The 23,225-nt window shown below is 25.8% G+C and overlaps 3 protein-coding genes across 4 annotated transcripts; 2 read left to right on the forward strand and 1 right to left on the reverse strand.

The window, feature by feature from the left end:
• Positions 1 to 40: 40 nt before the first annotated feature.
• Positions 41 to 9,079, forward strand: Bm8325 (PHD-finger family protein; the record flags this gene model as incomplete). Of its 2 annotated transcripts, none has more annotated exons than XM_043074833.1 (28): positions 41 to 172; positions 480 to 675; positions 972 to 1,213; positions 1,320 to 1,480; positions 1,848 to 1,936; positions 2,150 to 2,265; positions 2,363 to 2,482; positions 2,604 to 2,771; positions 2,857 to 2,996; positions 3,093 to 3,270; positions 3,612 to 3,796; positions 3,958 to 4,033; positions 4,316 to 4,404; positions 4,458 to 4,569; positions 4,694 to 4,736; positions 4,823 to 4,943; positions 5,199 to 5,303; positions 5,905 to 5,976; positions 6,068 to 6,220; positions 6,435 to 6,611; positions 6,727 to 6,861; positions 7,033 to 7,208; positions 7,327 to 7,451; positions 7,583 to 7,633; positions 7,752 to 7,876; positions 8,222 to 8,412; positions 8,749 to 8,884; positions 8,980 to 9,079. In XM_043074833.1, the coding sequence occupies 28 exons, from the start codon at positions 41 to 43 to the stop codon at positions 9,077 to 9,079; spliced, it is 3,714 nt and encodes a 1,237-aa protein (XP_042930767.1). The 2 variants fall into 2 exon arrangements, with proteins under 2 accessions (XP_042930767.1, XP_042930768.1); XM_043074834.1 differs by having other exon boundaries at positions 7,327 to 7,439.
• A 3,079-nt stretch (positions 9,080 to 12,158) lies between these two features.
• On the forward strand, positions 12,159 to 15,424 carry Bm8326 (oxidoreductase, putative; the record flags this gene model as incomplete). The annotated part of the gene is made up of 8 exons (XM_043074835.1): positions 12,159 to 12,210; positions 12,578 to 12,776; positions 13,078 to 13,254; positions 13,629 to 13,708; positions 13,990 to 14,072; positions 14,418 to 14,619; positions 14,971 to 15,092; positions 15,296 to 15,424. 8 exons carry the CDS (start codon positions 12,159 to 12,161, stop codon positions 15,422 to 15,424), a joined length of 1,044 nt encoding a protein of 347 aa, XP_042930769.1.
• Positions 15,425 to 19,370: 3,946 nt separating this feature from the next.
• Positions 19,371 to 22,710, reverse strand: Bm4264 (Warthog protein, putative; the record flags this gene model as incomplete). The annotated part of the gene is made up of 9 exons (XM_043074836.1): positions 19,371 to 19,741; positions 19,997 to 20,123; positions 20,243 to 20,340; positions 20,646 to 20,743; positions 21,036 to 21,206; positions 21,393 to 21,484; positions 21,912 to 22,002; positions 22,197 to 22,288; positions 22,609 to 22,710. The coding sequence occupies 9 exons, from the start codon at positions 22,708 to 22,710 to the stop codon at positions 19,371 to 19,373; spliced, it is 1,242 nt and encodes a 413-aa protein (XP_042930770.1).
• Positions 22,711 to 23,225: the final 515 nt, after the last annotated feature.

The raw sequence follows: 23,225 nt of genomic DNA on the forward strand, positions 1-23,225 counted from the left end.
AGGATAAAAATTGTTAATTGAATGTCAAGAAAAAAGAAAAATGGATGAAAGCGAGGAAATTGATTTCAACAGTAAATCTAAAATTTTCGTCGAAAATAAACGAAGTGATTGCTTCGATACTGGCGAGGAACTTGAAAAGGATTTGAGGAAAACAGCTGGAGATAATGGCGATGTTCGTTTTTTTTGCCTTTTCTCTAACCTAAATAAACTTAGTGGTAGTAAATTCTGTATTTTCTATTATTGTTTAAATTATGTCGTGATCACTGGGAAATAAAGAATTATTTTAATTAAAGCTTTTCCCAGCATTTTCACGTTATTATTAAGATTTACACATAAGATAGGATACGAAAAAAATGTGTGATATGTTGCCAACATTTGGTATAACGTTGTCGAATGTAGTCGGTAATTTGCATCAGACATAAGGTAAAATAATATTTTCATTTTATTCGTAAAAATGTAAAATATAGTGTGATCTACAGTGCGAAAAGCGTGAATCGCCGAAACAAGAATTGGATGCTCACATTCGTCAGCATGCAATACAAAAGCTTTACAACGACCCTTCGTTTGCTGTCATTTGTAGTTTTTTCAACAAGTTCGCTGTCTTCCTGGGTTTAAAACCTCAGTGCTTCGCCAAAATGGAAAACATGTTTACCAGTTTTCACGTTACAGGCAAAGGTTATTTCTTACATTTTTCCCGCATTTTTGCTTACTTGAATGATCAGCTAATAATGCTCGACATGGAACAATATGTTGCATAATATTATTTGTCATATGCATACTTTGACGAACCATACTTGCGTTCATATAAATAGCATTAACGTCATGCAAGAGATGCTTGTTAAAAGATTACTCAGAACAAATTCGAAGAATCAAAGATGTTTCCAGCGAGCAGTAATACTCATTAATGTTGTCTGCTGTGTTATGACATTATTAAGAAATCATTAACTTTGGTTACTTGGAAATATTTTTAGTCGATCGGGATTTGATCGATTTACACCTAATGTTGATGCGAAAATTAACGTTTAAATCAGCGAGATTGGAAGTGTGGGAGAAATATCTTTTGAAATTCTGTTCTCTTGTTCCATCGCTAGAAACGGAGTACTTGCAACTAGAACGATACGGCTATTTGCACACAACTGCAGCTACGAAGCTTGCTATTCTCAAAGCCTTATGTGAAAGTCAATTCGACTTTAATGTAAAATTTAAAGAAAGTGTAAGTTATTCATGCAGATAGAGGGTATATACTCAATTATAACCTGCATATTTCTTTGATTTTTCATATTTGTTGGGTTTAACGACTCCATCTTGTTGTTTTTCAGCTATTAAATTCTTGTGCAGCAAGTGATTTGCGCCTTTTACCTATCGGCTATGACAGAGAAGGCCTTGCTTATCTGTATCAGCAGGATGCTGATTTAGTTATTCGTATATATTCGGCGGAACAGGATGATCATTCGGGTGGCTCGTGGAATCTTGTTGCCAAGTTAGTTTGTTTCAAGTCATTTAGAATTTCTGTTATCAAATTTATCAATTTGATTTTTTGCGATTATAGAGAGTATAATCAAAAACTTTCTGAACATCCTAGACTGAAATGTTGTGTAAAATTTGTCATTAGCAGAACCACTCCATTTAATTGCCATTCTGAATTTAGAGAACTACATACAGTTTTTTTTTTTTTTCCGGATTCTCGAAAAATACTTTTTTTTTTTTTCTACTTTAAACCGCACATTTTCTCTCTGCAAACGTTCGGGGTAGTATCTTATGAATCAAATTTTTATCGTTAGAGAGAACACATCTGAATTACAGTTATGATTTGTCGAACTTTATTGAACTACTTCATGGTTTTTAAGGTGTAAAGAAGAGCTAGAAAATTTGGTTATGGAATTAAAAAATACACTTGCCTCAAAATATCTGTCCAATTTGCTAAAACAACATGAAGGTTTGTAATTTGTCGCTGTTGAAAATTTCATAGATATGCAGTTGTGTTTTATATATATAATTTATTATACCATATTAAAGACGTGCAATTAAGTATATATTAGATCATTAAATATTACAGGATTTGGCTTTTTGTCAGAAATGGAAATTTTTGGTCCTTAGAATTCAGATTGTTTTTGCAATAAAAGCTTTATTTTGAGCATAGATTTTTTAGATTCATCATCAACTCCGGCTGTAACTGAGGCAGACGAACAGACTAATGTTTTATCTATATTTTCAACAAAAAGAGGTGCTTTACTAGACACTTATCAGGACGAATCTGCAGTCAAGGTACACAAAAATACCTGTTTCATCTTCTGTTAATTATTTCATATGTGAATTAAGTTGATATTTTTTTTTTCATATGTGAATTAAGTTGATTTTATAGAAAAAAGTGGTGAAGCCAAGTCAAAGGAAAAAAGTAGCTGTTGAAGAAGAATCAAAAAAAGAAAATAGTGCGCCACCAGTAGAAATCATAGAAGACATACCCGACGAAGTGAAACCATTTGTATGTTTACTTTTTGTTTGAATTTTGAATGCCTTTCATTTTGATGTGTCAAAGATGTGGTTCTGTACTACTGGTTTGTAATGAATATCTGATTTTAAACTTTAAAAATTTGTATTTTTAGCTCGATCGTCGAGTATTACCGCGCAGAAGTGCCCGCAGTGCTGCAATAAATCAATTGAAGGAGTTAACTGCTCCGCTGAAACCTCAGAGCGGGAGAAGGAAAAATCAGCAAAACAAGAAACAAATGGAAGTAGAAAATACAAAACAACTGAAAATCCTTGATAAAAATGTAATTTAGATTGACTCTTTAAAAAACATTTTTTTTTTTCGTTAATAGAATATGTTATCTGGAGGTAATGAAACTAATATTTCAGGATGATCAGGATGAGAGCGAAGATAATGACGAAAATGAAAAGGATGACAATGATGGCGATGATTTCATATTAGCAGAAACATCCACCTCTTCTGATGATGAATTCATGCCGCTTTCCGAACTGAAAAAGAGGAACCAAAAGTAATTTTATTTAAGCTCACGCTTGGATGTAATCTTTTGATTTATTAATTGCTACAAAGATCATATGGTAAAAATGGTACTACAACCAACTTGCAGCTCAAGACGTCGTCGGGGAAGAAAAGCAGTTGTGGAAAAAGATCCCTTTGAAATAGTAGAATCGGAAGAAGATGAAGATAGTGATGATGATCAAGAAAAGAAAGCCAAGAAAGAGCGGAAAAAAGCTACGGAAGAAACACTCTGCATGAAATGCAGTAAAAGCTCAAACCCAGAAGTGGTATTGTTTTCGATCTGTTTTTGTCTTTTATTCGTAGAATGTGCAGATGAATTAAGGAGTTTTTAAGAAATACTGACCCATAATTGAAGCCTTTTATAAATCTGAGATATTCAACCGGAATGTTTCATTTTATTTGAATACAGGAGCATGTTAATAGCTAACAAAACATGAGAAGAAACATTTTTAGAATTGTTAGTATAGCTAAAAGAATAATGGATTATTTAAGAGATTAAAGAAAAGATTCGATGTGTGGTATCATAGGTTCCCTTTAGTCACTTTGTAATTTGCATCACTGAAAGTCAAATGATGTTATGAAATCGTGCATTTTAAACACCTTCTAGTTGTTGCTATGTGATTTATGCGATGAAGCTTGGCATACCTGGTGCCTACATCCAATATTATGGTATGTACCAGACGATGACTGGTTCTGTCCAAATTGTCAGCAGGCGATGCTAATTGAAAAATTTTCTAAAGTACTTGCTGTACTTGCTGAGCAAGTGAAGCGCAAAGCTGCTGAAGACAAAAAGTTGCTTTTTTTCATTTTTTTTTTTTTTAAACTCTTTTTTGCTTTCTTTTTTTTTTTTTTTCTTTTTGAAAATTTCATGGAGAGAAAAGTTAGAATAAGACGGTACAGTAAACCAGTGTTGATTATTAGCTAGAATCCTTAGTATCATTGTTTTGACTTAGGAAAGAAGCAGCTGCAGAGAGATTGAAACGCGAGATGGAGTATATTGGGGCATCTTTAAATAACATCATTGATACGGTAAACTTTTATTTTTTTCCCATTTTATAAACATATCATTTATACGATTTATGCGCAGATAAATTCCTTTAAATTTTGAAGTAGAAGTTTTGTTTAAAGTTTTTTTGGTTATTGGTTGCTTTTGTTTTAGTAAGCGAATTAGTCTTTAACGTATAATACACAACAAGCAGTGGTCTTAAGTCACTGTGGGATCTGAAATGATGGAATTGATGAAGTCTTGAAATGCAGTTATCCAAGTGCGCAAGGTTATTATTATTATAAATTGAATATATTAACTTCCAGGTAAGAGATGCGAAAATGGAAAGTTCTGAATCATCGGAAGAATCAGGCGAAGATGATGGTGAACGAAAATCAAAAAAGAAAGCAATTCGGTAAGTTTACATATCAGTTCTTTTCTTTTTTACAACTTATGTTTATTCTTTAGGCGTCTTGGTGTCTATCCACAGAAACCGATTATTCCGATTGCACTTTCACGATCAAGACGCCAAGTTGCTAAAGTTGATTATAAATTTGGTGCATACGATGAATTAATCCAGGTATATAAGAGATTTTTTTTTCCTTTGCTTTCTAGTTGATTTCAGTGCTAATATGTGTCGCTATTAGGGACAATGAATATTTCAAAACATTTTGAGTGAAAAAAAAAAGATATCTCTTTTGTAGGAGGCGGTGAAAAATATAGATGAATCGGCAGCAAGGCAAATGAGTCCAGGCATGTCTTCATTTTCCTTTTTATTGTAATGAAGTTCGAGTTTTATTTGATGGCTTAAAAATGTATATGTAAATTTATAGGTAATATACGACCAAAAGGTGGAGCTGGACGGGGTAAAGATATGTCAAACATCATAAATGCTGAAAATAAGCGGATCCCAACAAATGTGGAGGATAGTTATCACAATGATGGCCTCGAAGGGTTCGAGTTTTGAATTGATTAAAAAGATTTAAACATCAGATTTAGATCTCATACCTGGATGGTTATCAGTCAAATAAATTTTACAGTTGTTCCGCTTCCTTTGCGAATTTGTATGACGAAATGATGATGGGAAGGCTTTGTTTACTAATACTGATAGTAATGGATTTTCTAATGTGAAGGGATGATCTTTGACGAAAATGATATGGGAGATAAAGTTTGCTTTTTATTATATAAATTTTATTAAAGCCATTTGAGAATGCAATCAAAAATTGGAAAACCAACCAAAAGTCGTCATCGATTGAATGATCTAAATGTTGATGAAATAACTGAATCGGATACTGACGAATATCAAGGGAGCGAGTAAGAATTTTCATGCATATTTGTTTGATCTTATATGTACGGAATACCATGAGAATGTCTTTTTTTTTGAGAAATTTGCTATTGTTTTTGCTTCGTACATTTTTGCTATTGCATTTTGCTTATAATTTCTTGCCCATTAGTGCTTTTTATTTTAAATGCTGAATGATGAGGAATAACCATAGTTTTTAGAACTGGATACAACTGTAAAAGGTAGTTTCATATTAAAAAATTTACCAGTTATCAAAATATTCAAAAAATAATCTGGAGTTTATTATTGTAACTAACCCAGCGTCTATTTGCTAAAATGCTTTCATCCAAAAAGTGTCCGTAAAAATACATTTTGAATAATAATTTAATACAATTTGTTTAATGATCGTTGCATTAATATATTCTAATATATCATGTTAACCATTAGGAATTAGGAATGAAAGGAATGTGAATTTCACAAATGATTATTAAATCGCTGCATAAGTAATTAGTATTATCCTTCATTCTTGAAAAATTTTTAAGCAGACAGAAACTATTGGATAAAAATTTCTATTAATGTTTTACATGATGGAGAACTTTTTTCGCTCTCTTTTTAGTAGCAGTTTCTTTTCAGCAGTGCTTCAGTTTCGGATCCTTCAGATGACACCGATGAATACTTACCATCGGATGCTTCGCGTACAAGGAAGTATTATTTTTATTAATTTGCTCTGATTTCGGGTTTTTTACTTGATGTTATCATTTTTCAATTTAATATTTTGACAGTATGTATTTTTCAGAACGTCCAAGCGAAACTATTCTAATAAACGAACTCAAAGCGATGATGATTTTGTCGTTTCCGGTTCCGAAAGTGAGTATGAACCATTAAGAAAAAAATCCTACAGGCCAAAGAATACAAAAAAGATAAAAGGGAAGAGAAAACTTGAAAAATGGTTGGTTTCTTTAAGATTTACAGTATGTAAGTCGAAATAAAATATTTTGAAATATTCAGATATGGTCTTTATCTGTTTAAGTCGATTACCTAATATTTTAGTAAGGAACCCTGTTGTGCGGTGTATGAGATGGTTTCATTTATCTATGCGATTATTTAAGGTGCTAAATAATGTTTATCGCTATTTCTTTGATAACGCTCACAACTTTTTGTAGGACATCCTCTGATGAAGATTCCACTTCTGAACTGAGCGACAATTATCGTAGTGAAGAAAGTAGTAGTAGTGTGGGCAGACGCGCAAAGCGACGCGCTATTACCAAATGGGCACCACCTGCAAGCAGTTCTGATGCGGAAGATTCAAATCATTCGATACAAAAGACTGCTGCTGGAAGGTATTATCATTTTTCTGAAAAATATTACCGAAGTAATTAATAGTGCTTAAAGCGCGATTGTATTTAAAAACTATTGTTGCTTGAATATATTCCATTTAAATTGCGGAGTTTTTAGACCGTTAAGGAAGGCAGTGGCGAAAAGACCGAGTTTAACAATGGATAATGATGACGATGAGGAAGGAGAAGATGAAGAGGCGGAAGAAAGACTTAAAGATGTTCGTCCGGTCGGTTTAGGACGAAAAATCGAGAGGTAGGAAGTAGAGGAAAGTGCTTCACTGGTGTTAGTTAATTTAGCTCATTAGTTTAATATTGGTCAAAGAAGATCTTCATGAGTTGATTTTGGGTTTGTAATTTAACTGCAAACTCTATTTCCCTTTTACTGGTGTAGGCTTTTTAATTTGCGAAGTTGAATGTGTTGCAGTTCTGATGAATTTGAGCCAGATGAAGAGGAAGAAGAGGAAGCGGATGAGGAAGAAACTGTTGATGATGAAGAGACAGAGGACAAGGAGGAGTCGACAGTTGATGATGAGAGGCAAAACCAAAGTGATGAAGAAACTGTGGAAGGAAAAGGAAGAAAAACAGTGAAAGTTGAAAATGGTAAGTATTGCATTAAATATTCGTTCTTTTATTTTTAGAATTTATCTTCTCAAAAAATGATTTTCATCTCGTTATCCGATCGAGCATGTTACAATTATGTCTTGAACTTACTGTTTAGATATCGATCTTATGAGAGTTGTCACGTTCAGTTCAACTAAGACTTTGTCTGCTGATGATGGTGAGAAACAGGCAGAAGATGCGGATGATGCATATCCATCAACTTCGAATGATGTAAAGATTAAGGTGTAAGATAGATATAGCTATCAGTTCAACGTTGTAGAAGTAATGTAAATCAGTTTTTTATCCATGGATTTAAGTAAACAATAGTGAAATCTTTTCGCGTGACTGAATCATATCGTATAAACATATTGCAGCTTATTGATGAAGTAGCTCGGAAGGTAAAGTCGGAGCAAATGGATCAGGAGGTTTGTATAATGATTTTCATCTCGTTACTTCTATTATTTTTTTTCTTGTATTCTTTTGATTGGAAATTTGTTTCAAATAAAAGTTTGTTTTAAAAGTTTTTTGACGAACATGATTTAGATATTTTATAACGAAAGTACGAAAACAGATGTTAAAAACGTAGAAATAAAAACGGCAGAAAAAGCAGTAGTTACAAATGTGGCAACTACGAGTTCGAATGTAACTCCATGTGTTCCACCTTCATGGTACGTGCCAGTTTTTTTTTTTTTTTTTCTATTCTAGGTACTAATCAATCAAGCTATAGATTAAGAATGCATCTGCCGCTGTTTCTTTTTTATTGCTAAATTATGGATTAGGTCTTGTAAGTTAAATATGGCATAAAATAGTCAAGGCATACATGCTTGAATAGATTGTTCGATGTGTACTATTTTTTTTTTTTTTTTTTTCATATCAATGCAGAGAAATGTGAAGTGCTTTAATTTTCTTCCTGCTAGAGCTAATAAAATGACTATTTTGAAAACTTTTTGCACATGAATGATAATTATTAAAGTTGTATAGGATTTTAATATATCTAGCATAGTTATTTGCAGTTTTCCATCAACCTCAGCAGATCTCTCATCACTGAATCCATCGTCGGTGATGCAGCAGATGGCTCGACTTGCATCATCGTCAGCTGCACCAATGCAACAAATTGATCCCTCAAGTATTGCATATCGAGATATGCTGCAAACTACACCTCCTACATTCATCGCTAATGGGACTCCATTACACTTCTATTCAGGTATATTTTAAGGCACATTTAATCGCTAGAGATTTCAGTTACAAGATTGTTTTGCGTATTTATTGGGTAAACCGCCCAATGATTATATATCAGTCATCTTTCCGACAATGACGCAACTGTATGTTGCCCAATGGGATATCCAAAAGATTTGCATGTTAACAGTCAGTGTGTTTTTCTTAGCCTGTTCAGTTTTTCAATGGATGATTTTTTTTTTTTTTCAAAATACTTTCCTACTATGATGTAGTTTATTCAAATGCGAACATATGGCTCAAAAATAGATATTCATGAGTTCTTGAATTTCTATTGCTTTCCCAAGTTTTTTAAAGGCTTTTTCAGGCCCGGCTCCTGTTACCGTTTATCAAGTGCAACAGCCGCCGTTTGTAAGGACTCCCACAGGCATGGTTCCATCCAACATTGAACCATTGCCGCAGTCATGGCCTCCTTATCCACCTCCAAATTTTTTCCCCGCAAAGTTGGTTTTTTTTTTTCTCTATTTTTCACTTTTTAAAAAAAAAAAAATATTGTTCACTGGAAGAACTCAGATTCATAATATTTGATGTGTTTTAGTGCAGCAGCGCCACCATTGGTCACTGCCACGACAACTTCGTCACCAACGACAGATTCTGAAACACTTGGAAACGTTCTTGCTTCCGCAATGGATTACTGATTTATTTTGCGAATCAGTTTCTTATTGTATAGGTTGAATCAGTCACTCGGCTTTATATTTTTTCTTTTTTTTGGTATTTCATATTTTCGCTAGTTTTTTTTTTTTTCTTTTTCTTTTTTTTTTGAGAATATATTTGTAACTTGTTCGTAACTTAAGAAGCTGGTTATTTTGAAAAAAAAAAAAAAAAACTGCTCAAATAATACGTCCTTGATTTCCCGAAAAATTTGAGTAAGCGAAATGTAGTGAATTTTGAAAAACAAGAATTCGGAGATTCAGTGGTATTTTTTATTTGTGTTTTGTTGTTGTGACATATAATGGATTATTTTTCCTTAGTTATATTTTCTTTTCTAAAAGAATTAGCATCCCAGTGGCTTGAATGAGAAGAATTTAATTCAGTTTTATATTTTCAGCGATATGCTTTAAAATTCTAAAGATTTGCATTTCTTGATCATATTGTTTGTTTATTGTCTCGCGGTGATTAAAGGTACGTAGCTAGCTATGAAGAGTTCATTTGCACTACGGGTATATCAGTTCTACATCCCATTTTGAAACTTAGGTGTTGAAAAGAATAAATTCCATGAATGAGATGGTGTTGTGGAATTAATTTTCTGTTTTATTTCGAGTAATTTGAAAATCTAGCATTTATTTAAAAACGAAACTAAAGAGTAAAGATACTTTTTCGGTACCTTGCGCAGATTACTGAACTTCAAGAAAAGTAAAACTTCGTTTAAATGTGATTTCGAAGAACTTATAATCACCATAGTTTTACATATCTTCCTTTTTCTTTTTTAATTTTTTTGCATGATATAATCTCATTGTATTATTGTCTTCTGCAACTCACTTGTTCATTTTCGTCTTTGTTTTATATTCAACGACTGAAAGGTAAACAATATTCTGAAATGTGCTTGTCCATCCACTCATCATTTTGAAAGCAAATTTCTCGTAAATTGTATGATTGTCCTTGAAATTTCTGTTTTTTGGATTTTTCTAATTTACCATGGTTCGTTTACTTCGTGAAGCATTATGTCACTTTTTAATGAATTTGCTTTCTATTGTATTTTTAAAATTTACAATTATATGTTTTACTTTATAATCTTATAATATCCTGTAACTAAGTCATCGCAATGATGTGACCGCTTTAAAAACCATTTTGCCTGTTTTACTTTTATTTTTAAACAGAGCACTGTTTTTAACCTAAGGGAGCCTGAATCATCAATCATCTGAGAATCTAAGACAATTTAATCAGAAGCAATCATTTTTTGTTTCATTCATTTTATTTTATTTTTTTTCATTTTTTTATATGTGATTAATGAAGCATTAATTTAGAGAATGATAATAATTCGATGTTAAATTCACCAGTAGGAGTGTTTTTTTTTTTTTTGTTTTGTTTTGTTTGTGAAATTCTAGCTATCTCAATGCATCCGCGTTTCTTGTTTTTATTTTCATCTCATTTTGCATTTTTTACAATTCAAATGCTGAATTTTTCATTGTTTCTGATACTCATATGTGGAATTCACATTTCATATAAAATCTTTCTAGTGAAAAGAAATGAAAAGAAGAGAATTCTTTTTTCTTCACATTCAGGATTTCAAGGATTGTGTTGTTTACAACTAAGTTGTGAAACTCGTTATCTGTTTCTTTTACATGTATATAACAACTTTCGTATATTAAGCAAACATGTCATTTTTTCTTCCTTTTTCATCTCATTTTACATCTTTCAATAAAGAATGAAGGGAAGCAAAAAAACTTTTATAATGTGTAATAATGCAGAACATTAATTCCATTTTAAATCTTTGAAAGTTTTAACAGATTTTTTGAAATGGGTGATTGCATGATCGTATTCATTATATAAAAATGCGGCAAAAAAGAATATGTAAATGTTTTTGTAAATATTAACGAAAAGCTGGGGAGAAGTCCTGCATATAAGCAATTTACACAAGTATTTTTGTTCTCATTTCCGGAAGAGTAGGATAAACTCTTGGTGGATTATGAAAAATTTTTTAAATGATTTCAACTGTTTATAGATTCAAACTGCTTGCTATTCCTGAAATGAATTTTCTGGCACGGAGCGATAGTTGAAGTACATAAAATCAATCAAAAATTTTTTTATTAGTATGAAAGTGAAAAGAATACGATATAATAGGTGGAATAAATTTATGATTTTCATTTCTGTGGTAAATAAATCGATGACTATTTACTAAAATTTAATAATAACGAACTAATCAATAAATGAATATGTTGGTTGGTGATAATTGTTAAATAATGGTAAATACTAATTATTATCTTTCTAATCTATTATATAATAACATTCTAATAATTTTTTTTTTTTTTTTTCGTTTATTGTATTTGTATGTCATCGTCAACAACAATAGCGACAATAATTATCATGTCATTATTACCATTCTATTGGATGAATCAATTCATTACCATCAATGCCAGTATTTGAAATGTGAAGATAAAAATTCTTTCTCTAAAATGAAACAGGAAATTGATTATACTTGAAAGAAAATAACCGGTTATCAAGCAATAATGCATTTATCATTCACCATTATTCAATTCTATTTTATTCTATTATCAGCTCTGATGTTATTTCCCTCTCTCTCTGTCTCTCCCTTTTTCATTTATAAGTGTAATTTTACAGTCCATTTTTAGACGACTAAATTTGTTTGTTAAATACTGTGACGATAATTTAATGGATTAGTTTAAGTGATTGTATTTTAATTAATTTCATTTCTTTCCTTCATTACATAATTTACCATTCATTAATTAAGTTAAAAGTTAAAAAAAATAGAATAAGAAGTGTCATTCGTTGTCGATTTTTTCATCTCATATTGTGTTAATAAGCATATAGCAATTTTATTAAATTAATTTTTTATTTTATTAAAATTTTTTATAACACTGGTTAATACATGTTGAAATTTTTCCAAAAAAAAAAAAAAAAAAAAAAAAAAAAAAAAAAGGAAAAAAAGGAAAAAAATATCCATTAGAAGTTACTTATTTATTTTTCACTTATCGAAATAAATTATTTGAAAAAAAATGGTGTTTTTAGGTCAAAATTTTAGATTTCAATTAGATTTCCATGTCTGCTAAAACTCAATTCAACAATTCCACATCTGAAAATAGCAATTGTCGTGAGTTTATCTTTTCTCTTATTCTTTCTTTTCGTGTTCTCGCTTTGCATTTCAAATTATTAATTCAACAATTAAGTTCATCTCATATTGGCAGCATATATTTCATATATCATTATATAGATAGATAGATAGATAGGTATCAAAGACAGTAAAATTTAATTGAATCATTTCGATTTTTTAGATAGCAAGATTTAATTGGATGTCTTTAAATAATAAAATTTAATTGGACCTCTTCGATTTGCAAATTTCTCCTAATGCAATATATTTTCGAAAAATTTGAAAAATTTAATGTATTGGTTTCATTAATTTTACATATAAATATCCATATTTATTAATCTTAGGTTAATTTTCTTGACCTTTTTTTTAGGTGTTTTAGTAACAGGTGCATCTGGTTACCTTGCTATGCACTGCATTCAGCAACTACTGCAACGTGGTTATAAAGTACGTGGAACACTTCGAGATTTAAACTGTCCTGAAAAGGTTAATCCATTACGACAATTAGCAAATGGTGATCAACTGGAACTTTATCATATTACTCTCGAAGATGGTGCAGATCTGTGGCAAAAGTACATTTACCATTTTGATAAAAATATTGATAATAATTAGTAATAATAATAATAAAATGATAGGTTTAAAAAAGATGCATTGATTTCAAACGACAATTTATTCTTTCATAATAGGTTATAATAAATTAAAATGATTTATTGTACTAAATTATTTATTATTGCATTGCTTTCTACTGTTATCTCTTTGAAAAAAACAGAAAAGAAGGGAAGTTTCATTTGAAAGTGATAAATTATTCATTTTTTGTTTTATTTCTTAATGATATCTATAATGATAAATTTGATAATATTTGTATTGTTTTAGAGCAATGATTGATTGTACATATGTGTTACACATTGCAAGTCCATGTGAAGTGATAACAGATGAAGCAATTATTGAAATAGCAGTTTATGGTACTTTAAATGTTCTTCGTGGTGCATCACAACAACACTGTGTACGGAAAATTGTACTTACTAGTTCATCTGGCGCAATTAATTTTAAGTTTTTTTTTTATCTTTAATTTTAATAATTTTATTTTTTTGAAATGAAACAAAACATGCGTATTTATAGCACGAATATTATATGCTTTACTCATTACATCTATATCAATTATTAATACATTTTATCACTTAATTTATCACGAAATTAAGCTAATGCTGGTAATTAATAATTGGTGGAACTTTATCTTAAGGTTTTGTTTTTTGTTTTTTTTTTTTTTGTATTCATTTTAAAATTATTTTGAAACAATATTTTATGCTATTTTAAAAATTAAATCTTAAATAAGTATTTAATAATGCATTGTAGAAACTTTACATTTCAGTAGGATATGAAAGTCATAACAAACTTTTCACTGAGAATGATTGGACAAATTTAAGTTGGAAACACTTACATCCTTATCACAAAAGTAAAACATTAGCTGAGAAAGCAGCTTGGAGTTTTATGGAAAAAAATCCAGGTATGTTTGCATTTAATATAAAACAAATTTCAAATCAAAATTTTAAATTGCAGAACCAAAAAAGAAAAAAAAGACAGATTATTAACTAAACGAGATTATTTTCTTGAACGAAATGAATTTTATATAAAATTCTATGCATAAAATATCATATATTTCTATTCTAATTGTTCTAAAAAATATTAAAAATTTTCAAACTATTGTCATTTTTTTTTATCTTTTCCATTTTCACAATTTTTCCAGTTATTTAAATTTATAATTCAAACAAATATTATTCATTACAGATGTATCATTTTCATTAACAGTTTTAAATCCTTCTTTAATTGTTGGACCATCATTACAAAATGCTAAAGGGTCAAGCATTATGGTATGTTTAATTTAATCAAATATACAAAATAATATAATAATTAAAATAATGTATATTGAAATGATAAAATTTTATCTCATTGATCGAATAAAATCATAAATAATACTTTCTTTAAAAAAATAAACTAAATATTATAAATTTTATTTATTTTATCTCATAAAAAATCAATAACAGAATTAAGTATGAAGTAATAAAATAACAAAAATATTTAGTGCTTATTAAAATAATAAAATTTTGTTTCATTAATCTAATATAATCATAAATATTAATTAGTGAGCTGTAATGTAATGATTCTTAAGTATTAGCCAATTTATATTTAAATTATCATTTTATTAGCAATTATAGATTATAAGTCGTTTCATGGATGGTTCAATGCTAGCTTATCCATTAATGAAATTTGGTTTAATTGATGTTCGCGATGCGGCTCGAGCGCATATTTTAGCAATGAAAGAAACAAAATGTAATGGACAACGAATTCTTATCACCGCTGAAACATTATCTTTTCAACAAATTGCTAATATTTTACGAGAAGAATTTGCTGATAAAGGTGAAATGTTTTTTTTATTTGAATTAATGGAAAAATTTTAATTAATATTAAATTTTCATGATATAATTTAAAGGAATTTATTGATTAATATTAAATTTGCATGGTATAATTTAAAGAAATTTATTGTTTTGTTAGTTTTTTTTCTTTTCTTTTCGTTAGTTATTGTCATTACTGATAGTAAATGTAAAAAGGGCAGACGAAATACGTGAACTTGTACGTGAGCCTTAATTTTTTTTTTTTTTCTTTACTTGATTTATTATTTGCTGAATTGTAACAAAATTTATATCCCTATATATTTCAAATAGCAGAAGATGAAACAGATTACTGATAACGATGAAAACTTTATTTTAGGTTATCGTATTCCACGTTTTAAAGCACCCTATGTAGCTCTGTGGTTTTATTCTTTAATAGATAAGGTAGCATTGCAAGCTTTATCATTATATGGACATGAAGATAATTTTGATAATTCTAAAGTAAGTTTCTGAAAGATTTCCTAATTGCATGTTTAGTTAATTGTTTTTTACATTATCTAAAATAATATTAACATTTTTGAATAGCAATAAATAATTTGAAAAATGTTATCACAATTTCATTATCAATAATTAATAGTAATATTTGGCAAATTGCATTAAAATTTGTATCAGTTTGGTTATTAACTTTTTTACGTTAATTTTAGGCATCTCAATTATTAGGTATGTCATATCAAAATGTGAGAAAGTCACTGTTAGAAATGGCTTATGATATGATTGAACGAAATATTTTACCAAGAATGAAGAATGTGGAAGAGAGAAAGCGGCTAATTTAATAAGCAAGGGTCAGTTGGAAATTCAATGTGGTTTAATTCCGATCGTATGATTATTATCATTTAGAACAGTATTGTTGACAGTATCATCGCTAGTACTATTGCTGTTATTATTATTATTATTATTATTATTATTATTGTTATTATTATTATTATTATTATTATTATTGTTATTATTGTTATTATTATTATTATTATCATTATTATTATTATTATTATTATTATTATTATTATTATTATTATTATTATTATTATTATTATTATTATTATTATTATTAATTATTATTATTATTATTATTATTATTATTATTATTAATTATTATTATTATTATTATTTTATTATTATTATTATTATTATTATTATTAATTATTATTATTATTATTAATTATTATTATTATTATTAATTATTATTATTATTATTATTATTAATTATTATTATTATTATTAATTATTATTATTATTATTAATTATTATTATTATTATTAATTATTATTATTATTATTAATTATTATTATTATTATTAATTATTATTATTATTATTAATTATTATTATTATTATTAATTATTATTATTATTATTAATTATTATTATTATTATTAATTATTATTATTATTATTAATTATTATTATTATTATTATTATTATTATTATTATTATTATTATTATTATTATTATTATTATTATTATTATTATTATTATTATTATTATTATTATTATTATTATTATTATTATTATTATTATTAATTATTATTATTATTATTATTATTATTATTATTATTATTATTATTATTATTATTATTATTATTATTATTATTATTATTATTATTATTATTAATTATTATTATTATTATTATTATTATTATTATTATTAATTATTATTATTATTATTAATTATTATTATTATTATTAATTATTATTATTATTATTAATTATTATTATTATTATTAATTATTATTATTATTATTAATTATTATTATTATTATTAATTATTATTATTATTATTAATTATTATTATTATTATTAATTATTATTATTATTAATAATTATTATTATTATTATTATTATTATTATTATTATTATTATTATTATTATTATTATTATTATTATTATTATTATTATTATTATTATTATTATTATTATTATTATTATTATTATTATTATTATTATTATTATTATTATTATTAATTATTATTATTATTAATTATTATTATTATTAATTATTATTATTATTATTATTATTATTATTATTAATTATTATTATTATTATTAATTATTATTATTATTATTAATTATTATTATTATTATTAATTATTATTATTATTATTAATTATTATTATTATTATTATTATTATTATTATTATTAATTAATTATTATTATTAATTATTATTATTATTATTATTATTAATTATTATTAATTATTATTATTATTATTAATTATTATTATTATTATTATTATTATTATTTATTATTAATTATTATTAATTATTATTATTAATTATTATTATTAATTATTATTAATTATTTATTATTATTATTATTAATTATATTATTATTATTATTATTATTATTATTATTATTATTATTATTATTATTATTATTATTATTATTATATTATTATTATTATTATTATTATTATTATTATTATTATTATTATTATTATTATTATATTATTATTATTATTATTATTATTATTATTATTATTATTATTATTATTATTATTATTATTATTATTATTATTATTATTATTATTATTATTATTATTATTATTATTATTATTAATTATTATTATTATTTTATTATTATTATTAATTATTAATTATTATTATTATTATTATTATTATTATTATTATTATTATTATTAATTATTATTATTATTATTAGCATTAGTATTTTGATAGAAAGTTTCAAATTTTATATAAATTTTGTATGCGAAATGATGTTTTAAGAATATGGCTATGTATAAATTATAACTATATATAAATCAGATATTGTTATATCAATAAATGCTAAAAAAAATCAGTCAATCTAAAATATCAGTGTAAAGCTTTTATAATAATAAAATTAATGTAAATTTCAAAAGAAAAAGCTAAGTGAATCAATCAGAATATTAAAACGAATAAATGAATACATTTTGTAAGACAAATCTTCATTCATTCAGTCTTTTTTCCGTTCTCTTTCTTTTTTCGATATATAAATTATTCATTTTCTAAGTAAATGATTTATTTATTCCATATAAATAATTGTAGCAGCATAAATAAACTAATATTAAAGTTAGAACTTGCAATTATCCATGTAAAAATCGGAAAAAAAATTTTTTTTATTTTTTTTAAATTAATACTGTAACTGGAAAATGTTATCATTCTTTGTTCAAAATAACCACGCATATATTGTTTCTACATTTATTAAAAAAAAAAAAAAAAATTGAAGTTGTTGCAGATCTAAACATATATAAGTTAATTAAGATATTTCTTAGTGAAATATCTTAATTAATATCACAACTAAATGATAAATATCCTCGGTGCTTTAAACTTTTAAGGACGCTAATATTTATTTTTCGTTGACGACTTTCTGATTTGATTATTTATCCTGAAAAGTTTCCTATTGAAATTGATTAAATTCAGAAAATGTTCGTAAACGAATAATGTTTGTTTATTGATAATTTTAATCAACAATCGTTTATTCATTTTTTTCTTTATCTACAAAAAAGAAAAGGCAAAACATGCGATAAATCTAATTTCATTAAAGGCTTCAGAAGCTAATCTTAAAGATAAATAGCAAATTTTCTTATGTGTGTTAATATTTTTGATATGATGACATAGGTTTTAGTGTAATTCAAATGATTTTGTAAAAAAAAAAATGATTATGCAAATCAAATTATTTTTAAAATGTAAGAGTGAGATTAAAATACCGCAAGTAAATGTACAATGATCTCATTTATTACTAAATTTTCATTTATTTGCAATTAAAAGTTATAGATTTTTAGCCTAATCAGTATGGTTATGTAAAATAATTGAGAAATTGATCAGATGAATTTTTAAAATTAAAACATGAGTAGCTCAACTTAAAAATGTAATGAATTGTAAGTAGAAGCATGAGACGCAGAAGATAATGTCAATTTCCTGTAAAAAATTTTTTTTTTTAAGTTATAGATAACATAGTTAAATTGCACCTATGATATGATTGACATTCTGCTTGAAACAAAGAAAAGAGAAAGTGAGAAATAAGCTTAAGTAAATATTAAGAAAAAATAAGTAGTAAATAAGTAAATATCAACTATAGTTATATTTGGTAAAAAAAAAAGTGAAATATCAATCGTAGTTATATTCGATAAAAGAAATTCCTGATATTTTTCTTTTTTTAAATTTCGCTCTCTCTCATATTTTACTTTGAATTAAGGATGGCAGAAATTATTGGAAATTTTCATTTTTTTTTTCATCCCTTTTTTAGTTTTCAATACTGTTTTGTAAACTATTCCCTTTTCAATCTGTTTTAATTTCTCAACAATGTTAATTTTTCAATAGCTAATTTCTTTCATATTGTTTACAAAATTAGTTTATTCGAATCTTTCACTCAATAATATCATATTTTCAAATAATTCAATGTGAAAATCATTACAAATAATATTAGCAATTGATTAATTAATTTGTCACTTTTCAATTCGCTTTTTTTCTCTAATTTAAGGAATAAATAATAGATTAGCAGGAAAAATTTAATATCATATAGTCGCTTCTAAATTATTTATCACTAAAGAGATAATTCACTAGCAATTCTACTTTTTTCCTTTTTTTTTCTTTAGATTTAGAAACGTGAAAAATTTTGAATTTGATTACAATTAAAAATATGGTTGATGTTTTCGAAATTAGAATTAATCAAACGAATTTAATAATATTTGCAGAGATTAAATATATGTGATCAAAAAGTACAATTTATGGGGAGAAAAGGAAATGATCAAACAAGCTGATCAAATGATGGAAATAATGGAAATTGTGAAGAATGCGAAGGTACAGATTGTTGAAGCGCAAATTGCTGTGCTGAAGGCATTTGTTGTTCATATAGCAATGATTGCGCATGATGTTGTTGTTGTGGTTGCATTTGTGAATATGATTCATATATTGATGGGTACAGTTGCGCTTCTTGTTGCTGTATGAAAGATTGTTGAGGTACATATCGTATGTTTTGAATAGATGAAGCATCCAAATATTGATTGCTATCAAGTGGCATCATTGATTGTTGTTGTTGATTTGTTGAAGTAAATTGTGTTACGGTAGATGTGAAGTCTTTAATTGGTGAAATAGATAGACCAGAACGATGTAAAGTTTCTGCAAAAAAAAAGTATTAAAATTTTACAATATTATTATTTATTAATACAATTAATCTAATCTGAAAAAAATAAATTTATGTTTAAAATTAAATTTGTAATGACTAAAATTGAATCTCTAAGCATAAATTATATTCAAACATTTAGCAATTAATAAAAATCTTTTCATTCAAATTTTGGTTTCATTTTTGAGCATAAAAATTTATTAAAGGAGTTTAAATTATTTTTTCATTTCTTAGACTAATAAATGTTATACCTGAGGATAGTTTTGTTTTGTTAAATTGTTTTGTAGAATCAATTGATGTGATGATTCTATCATCAAACTGCTGCAAAAATAATGCATTTTCACTTTCCAAAATTAGTCGAAATAAAACGACAAAAATCTAGAAATATTGGTTTAAAAAAATTTTTTTTAATTATTTATTTTCAAAAATTAACAGATTCTCTCTCAAAATTCACTTCGTTGTAATAAAACTATTATCAACTGGTGATTAATGATAACCTGTGACGTAAATTGTTTAGAATTTGTTTCAGGTTGTCTATTCGTTTCATAATTTCTTGTCATTCTATCCATAATATACGGAAGAGTATTTTCTTCTACTAAAAAATTTGAAATTTAAACAAATAATTGTTATTATCGATGCATTCATTTTATGTGCTTATCATTATTATTATCAAAATACATATGCTATATTCAAAAAATTAATTATTCTCTGATGACTATTTTTAATTAAATATTATTTTAATTATAATATATTTGCATCATATTTAGTATTACTTGATATATTAGAGATCTGAAGCATTAATTGATATTACACTCCAATCAATTTTATACCAAAAATTTTCTTTAGTTAAAAAAAAATGAAAAGCAAGTAAATGAAAATGAAACAAAACTAATAGTTAACCTAAATACTTAAGATATTCAATAATTTTACCATAAAGATTAGATTTTGTCGGATATGGAAGACACCAAAATCGTCGAATTGTTACACTATATGTTATACTGTAATATACATTTACAAAAAAAAAAAAAATAAGCAACTTATTTATTATCAATAAAATTTTCAAAGTGGATTTCAGTCTCCATTTTATGTAGGTTTTATTATTTTACTTATTCATTAGTTTTATAGTATCAAAAAATTTACCATTAATTGCTAAGTTTAGTCAAATTTGTTTGCTTATTTCAAAATTATCACTACAAAGAAAGTTTATGTTATAGTTAATAGTAAAAAATATTGTTAAATTTTTATGTTTTACCGAAAAATTTAATTTAATTTTATAATTAATTAAATTACCTTCCATTTTTTTTGGAATATTTTTTAATGTTAGCAATATAATCAAATGCATATTGTCGTTCATCTTTCATTACCTCACCACCAACAACAATTTGTCCTGGATTTACGTCTGCAATTCCACGGTCCCACGAATTTTTTAAATTATCAAATGTGCAGCATTTCAATAACAGCCTAGAAATATTTGTAAATTTAAATATTGATTTTTTGTTAAATTCAGGAAAGATGCTGAAGTTTTCTTTTCTTTTCTAACAATTAAATTAATGCGGAACATTATGTTGCTATATTGTATTTAAATATTTAATTACATTTCTAAATATCAAAAAATTTGTTAAATTTAAAAAGATGAAAAAATTTTACGGTTGTGTAGTGATATTTGATGATGGCGACAATCCACCAACCCACTGCATATTCTCATCGCATGATGAACTAGCATAGTTTTTTTCACAAAACTAAATATTACATTTTTTTGCAAGTTGCAAAGCAAGAAAAAAAAAGTTTTTTAAATAAACTTATAATTTTTTGATACGAAAAAATATTTCAAATTGTTTAATTTAATTTTTTGCTCCAATTTTTTAAATTTTTAAATAAAAACATTTCATTTCTCTACTAGTCATGTATATTATGTTTTATTCACTAATTTTATAATTAAAACTTTGTCATCAAAATTTGATCAAATTTTTATCACATCATCAATTCTTTCTTCTATCTATCTTCAATTAAAAAATTATCAAAAGAAATTTTGGTTTTGATAATATTACTTTTACATTTCATAAAGTTACAATCATTTTTCTTTTTTCTTTCCATTGCAACATTTTTTATTCAATAATATAGTTATTTTACTGATTACAGAATTTTTGAATTAAAGGACAGGCTAACAGCTAGCTGTGATTCTCGTGCCATAGTTTTTGCTTTGTCATATTTCTTGAGATCAGTACGACGCATAAATCCATCATTCTTTCTGTGAATCCTTGAAATTTAATCTAATAATTAAAATGAATTTATTAAATCATAACTTTTTTTTGGTTATAATAATAAAAACAGAGTAAGTTTTTCAAAAACAAAAAAAAAAACTTGGAAATAGTAAAATTTAAACATTAAGCTTTTAGGAAAAGAAAAACTTAATTAAATTTTTTTGCCGTTTCCGAAATTAATATAACTAACCGATAGAATCGAGCACCCTTATCAGTTTTAACACCCCAACCAAAACACGACGGCCGTGCACATCCCAATACCGGTTGACCACTTTGCAGTGCCTAAAATATAAATTTATAATTTTTGGAAAGAGATAATTAACTTCAATTTTTAAAATAACATGCTATATTCTATTTTAGTAAGCAATAAGTAAATAAAAGGAAAAATTACACATTAACAATCAAAATTCTTTTATTTTATTGAAATTAATTTAAATTTTTTATCAGCATTTTTTTGTATCTCAAACTATTAATTTAAATTCAAGAAATTTAGTAATTAAAAATAACCGATTATCTTCTTTGGCAGAAAGAAAAATAAATTAACAGAATGATAATTTATTAAACTATTTATGTAAAAATTAAAAAAAATTTGAATGAAATACTTGTAAACTGAATGGAATTGCATCTTCCCCACAATATGAAGCAAATATATATGCATTTTGTATTATAATAAGACAAACTGATAACGATGTTAACAATAGCATAATTTGATTGAATTTAATTTTGATCAATGAAATGAGTACACTTTCAGGCAATGTAATGAGAAAAGGATGACAAAAGGATGGTTGACAGATTTGATTTCAATTTTGGTAGGTCAGGTCAAAATCCATCTTTTATGTCAATGACCGATTTTTGTTCTAAGATGTGATCCGCTTTCAAATAAATTCAATTTGTAATTTATTGACATTTTTTATATTTATACGTTAACATATGATTGTACAAATATTTTTATTATTATATTTATAATTTTTGGAAAGAGATAAATTTAACTTTAATTTTTTAATAACATGCTATATTCTATTTTAGTAAGCAATAAGTAAATAAAAGAAAAAGTTGCACATTAACAATCAAAATTCTTTTATTTTATTGAAATTAATTTAAATTTTTTATCAGCATTTTTTTTGCATCCCAAACTATTAATTTAAGTTCAAGAAATTAGTAATTAAAAATGTCTGATTATCTTCTTTGACAGAAAGAAAAATAAATTGCAGAATGATAA

The sequence above is a fragment of the Brugia malayi genome (genome assembly GCF_000002995.4).
Source record: "Brugia malayi strain FR3 genome assembly, contig: Bm_v4_ChrX_scaffold_001, whole genome shotgun sequence".
NCBI lineage: Eukaryota > Metazoa > Nematoda > Chromadorea > Rhabditida > Onchocercidae > Brugia > Brugia malayi.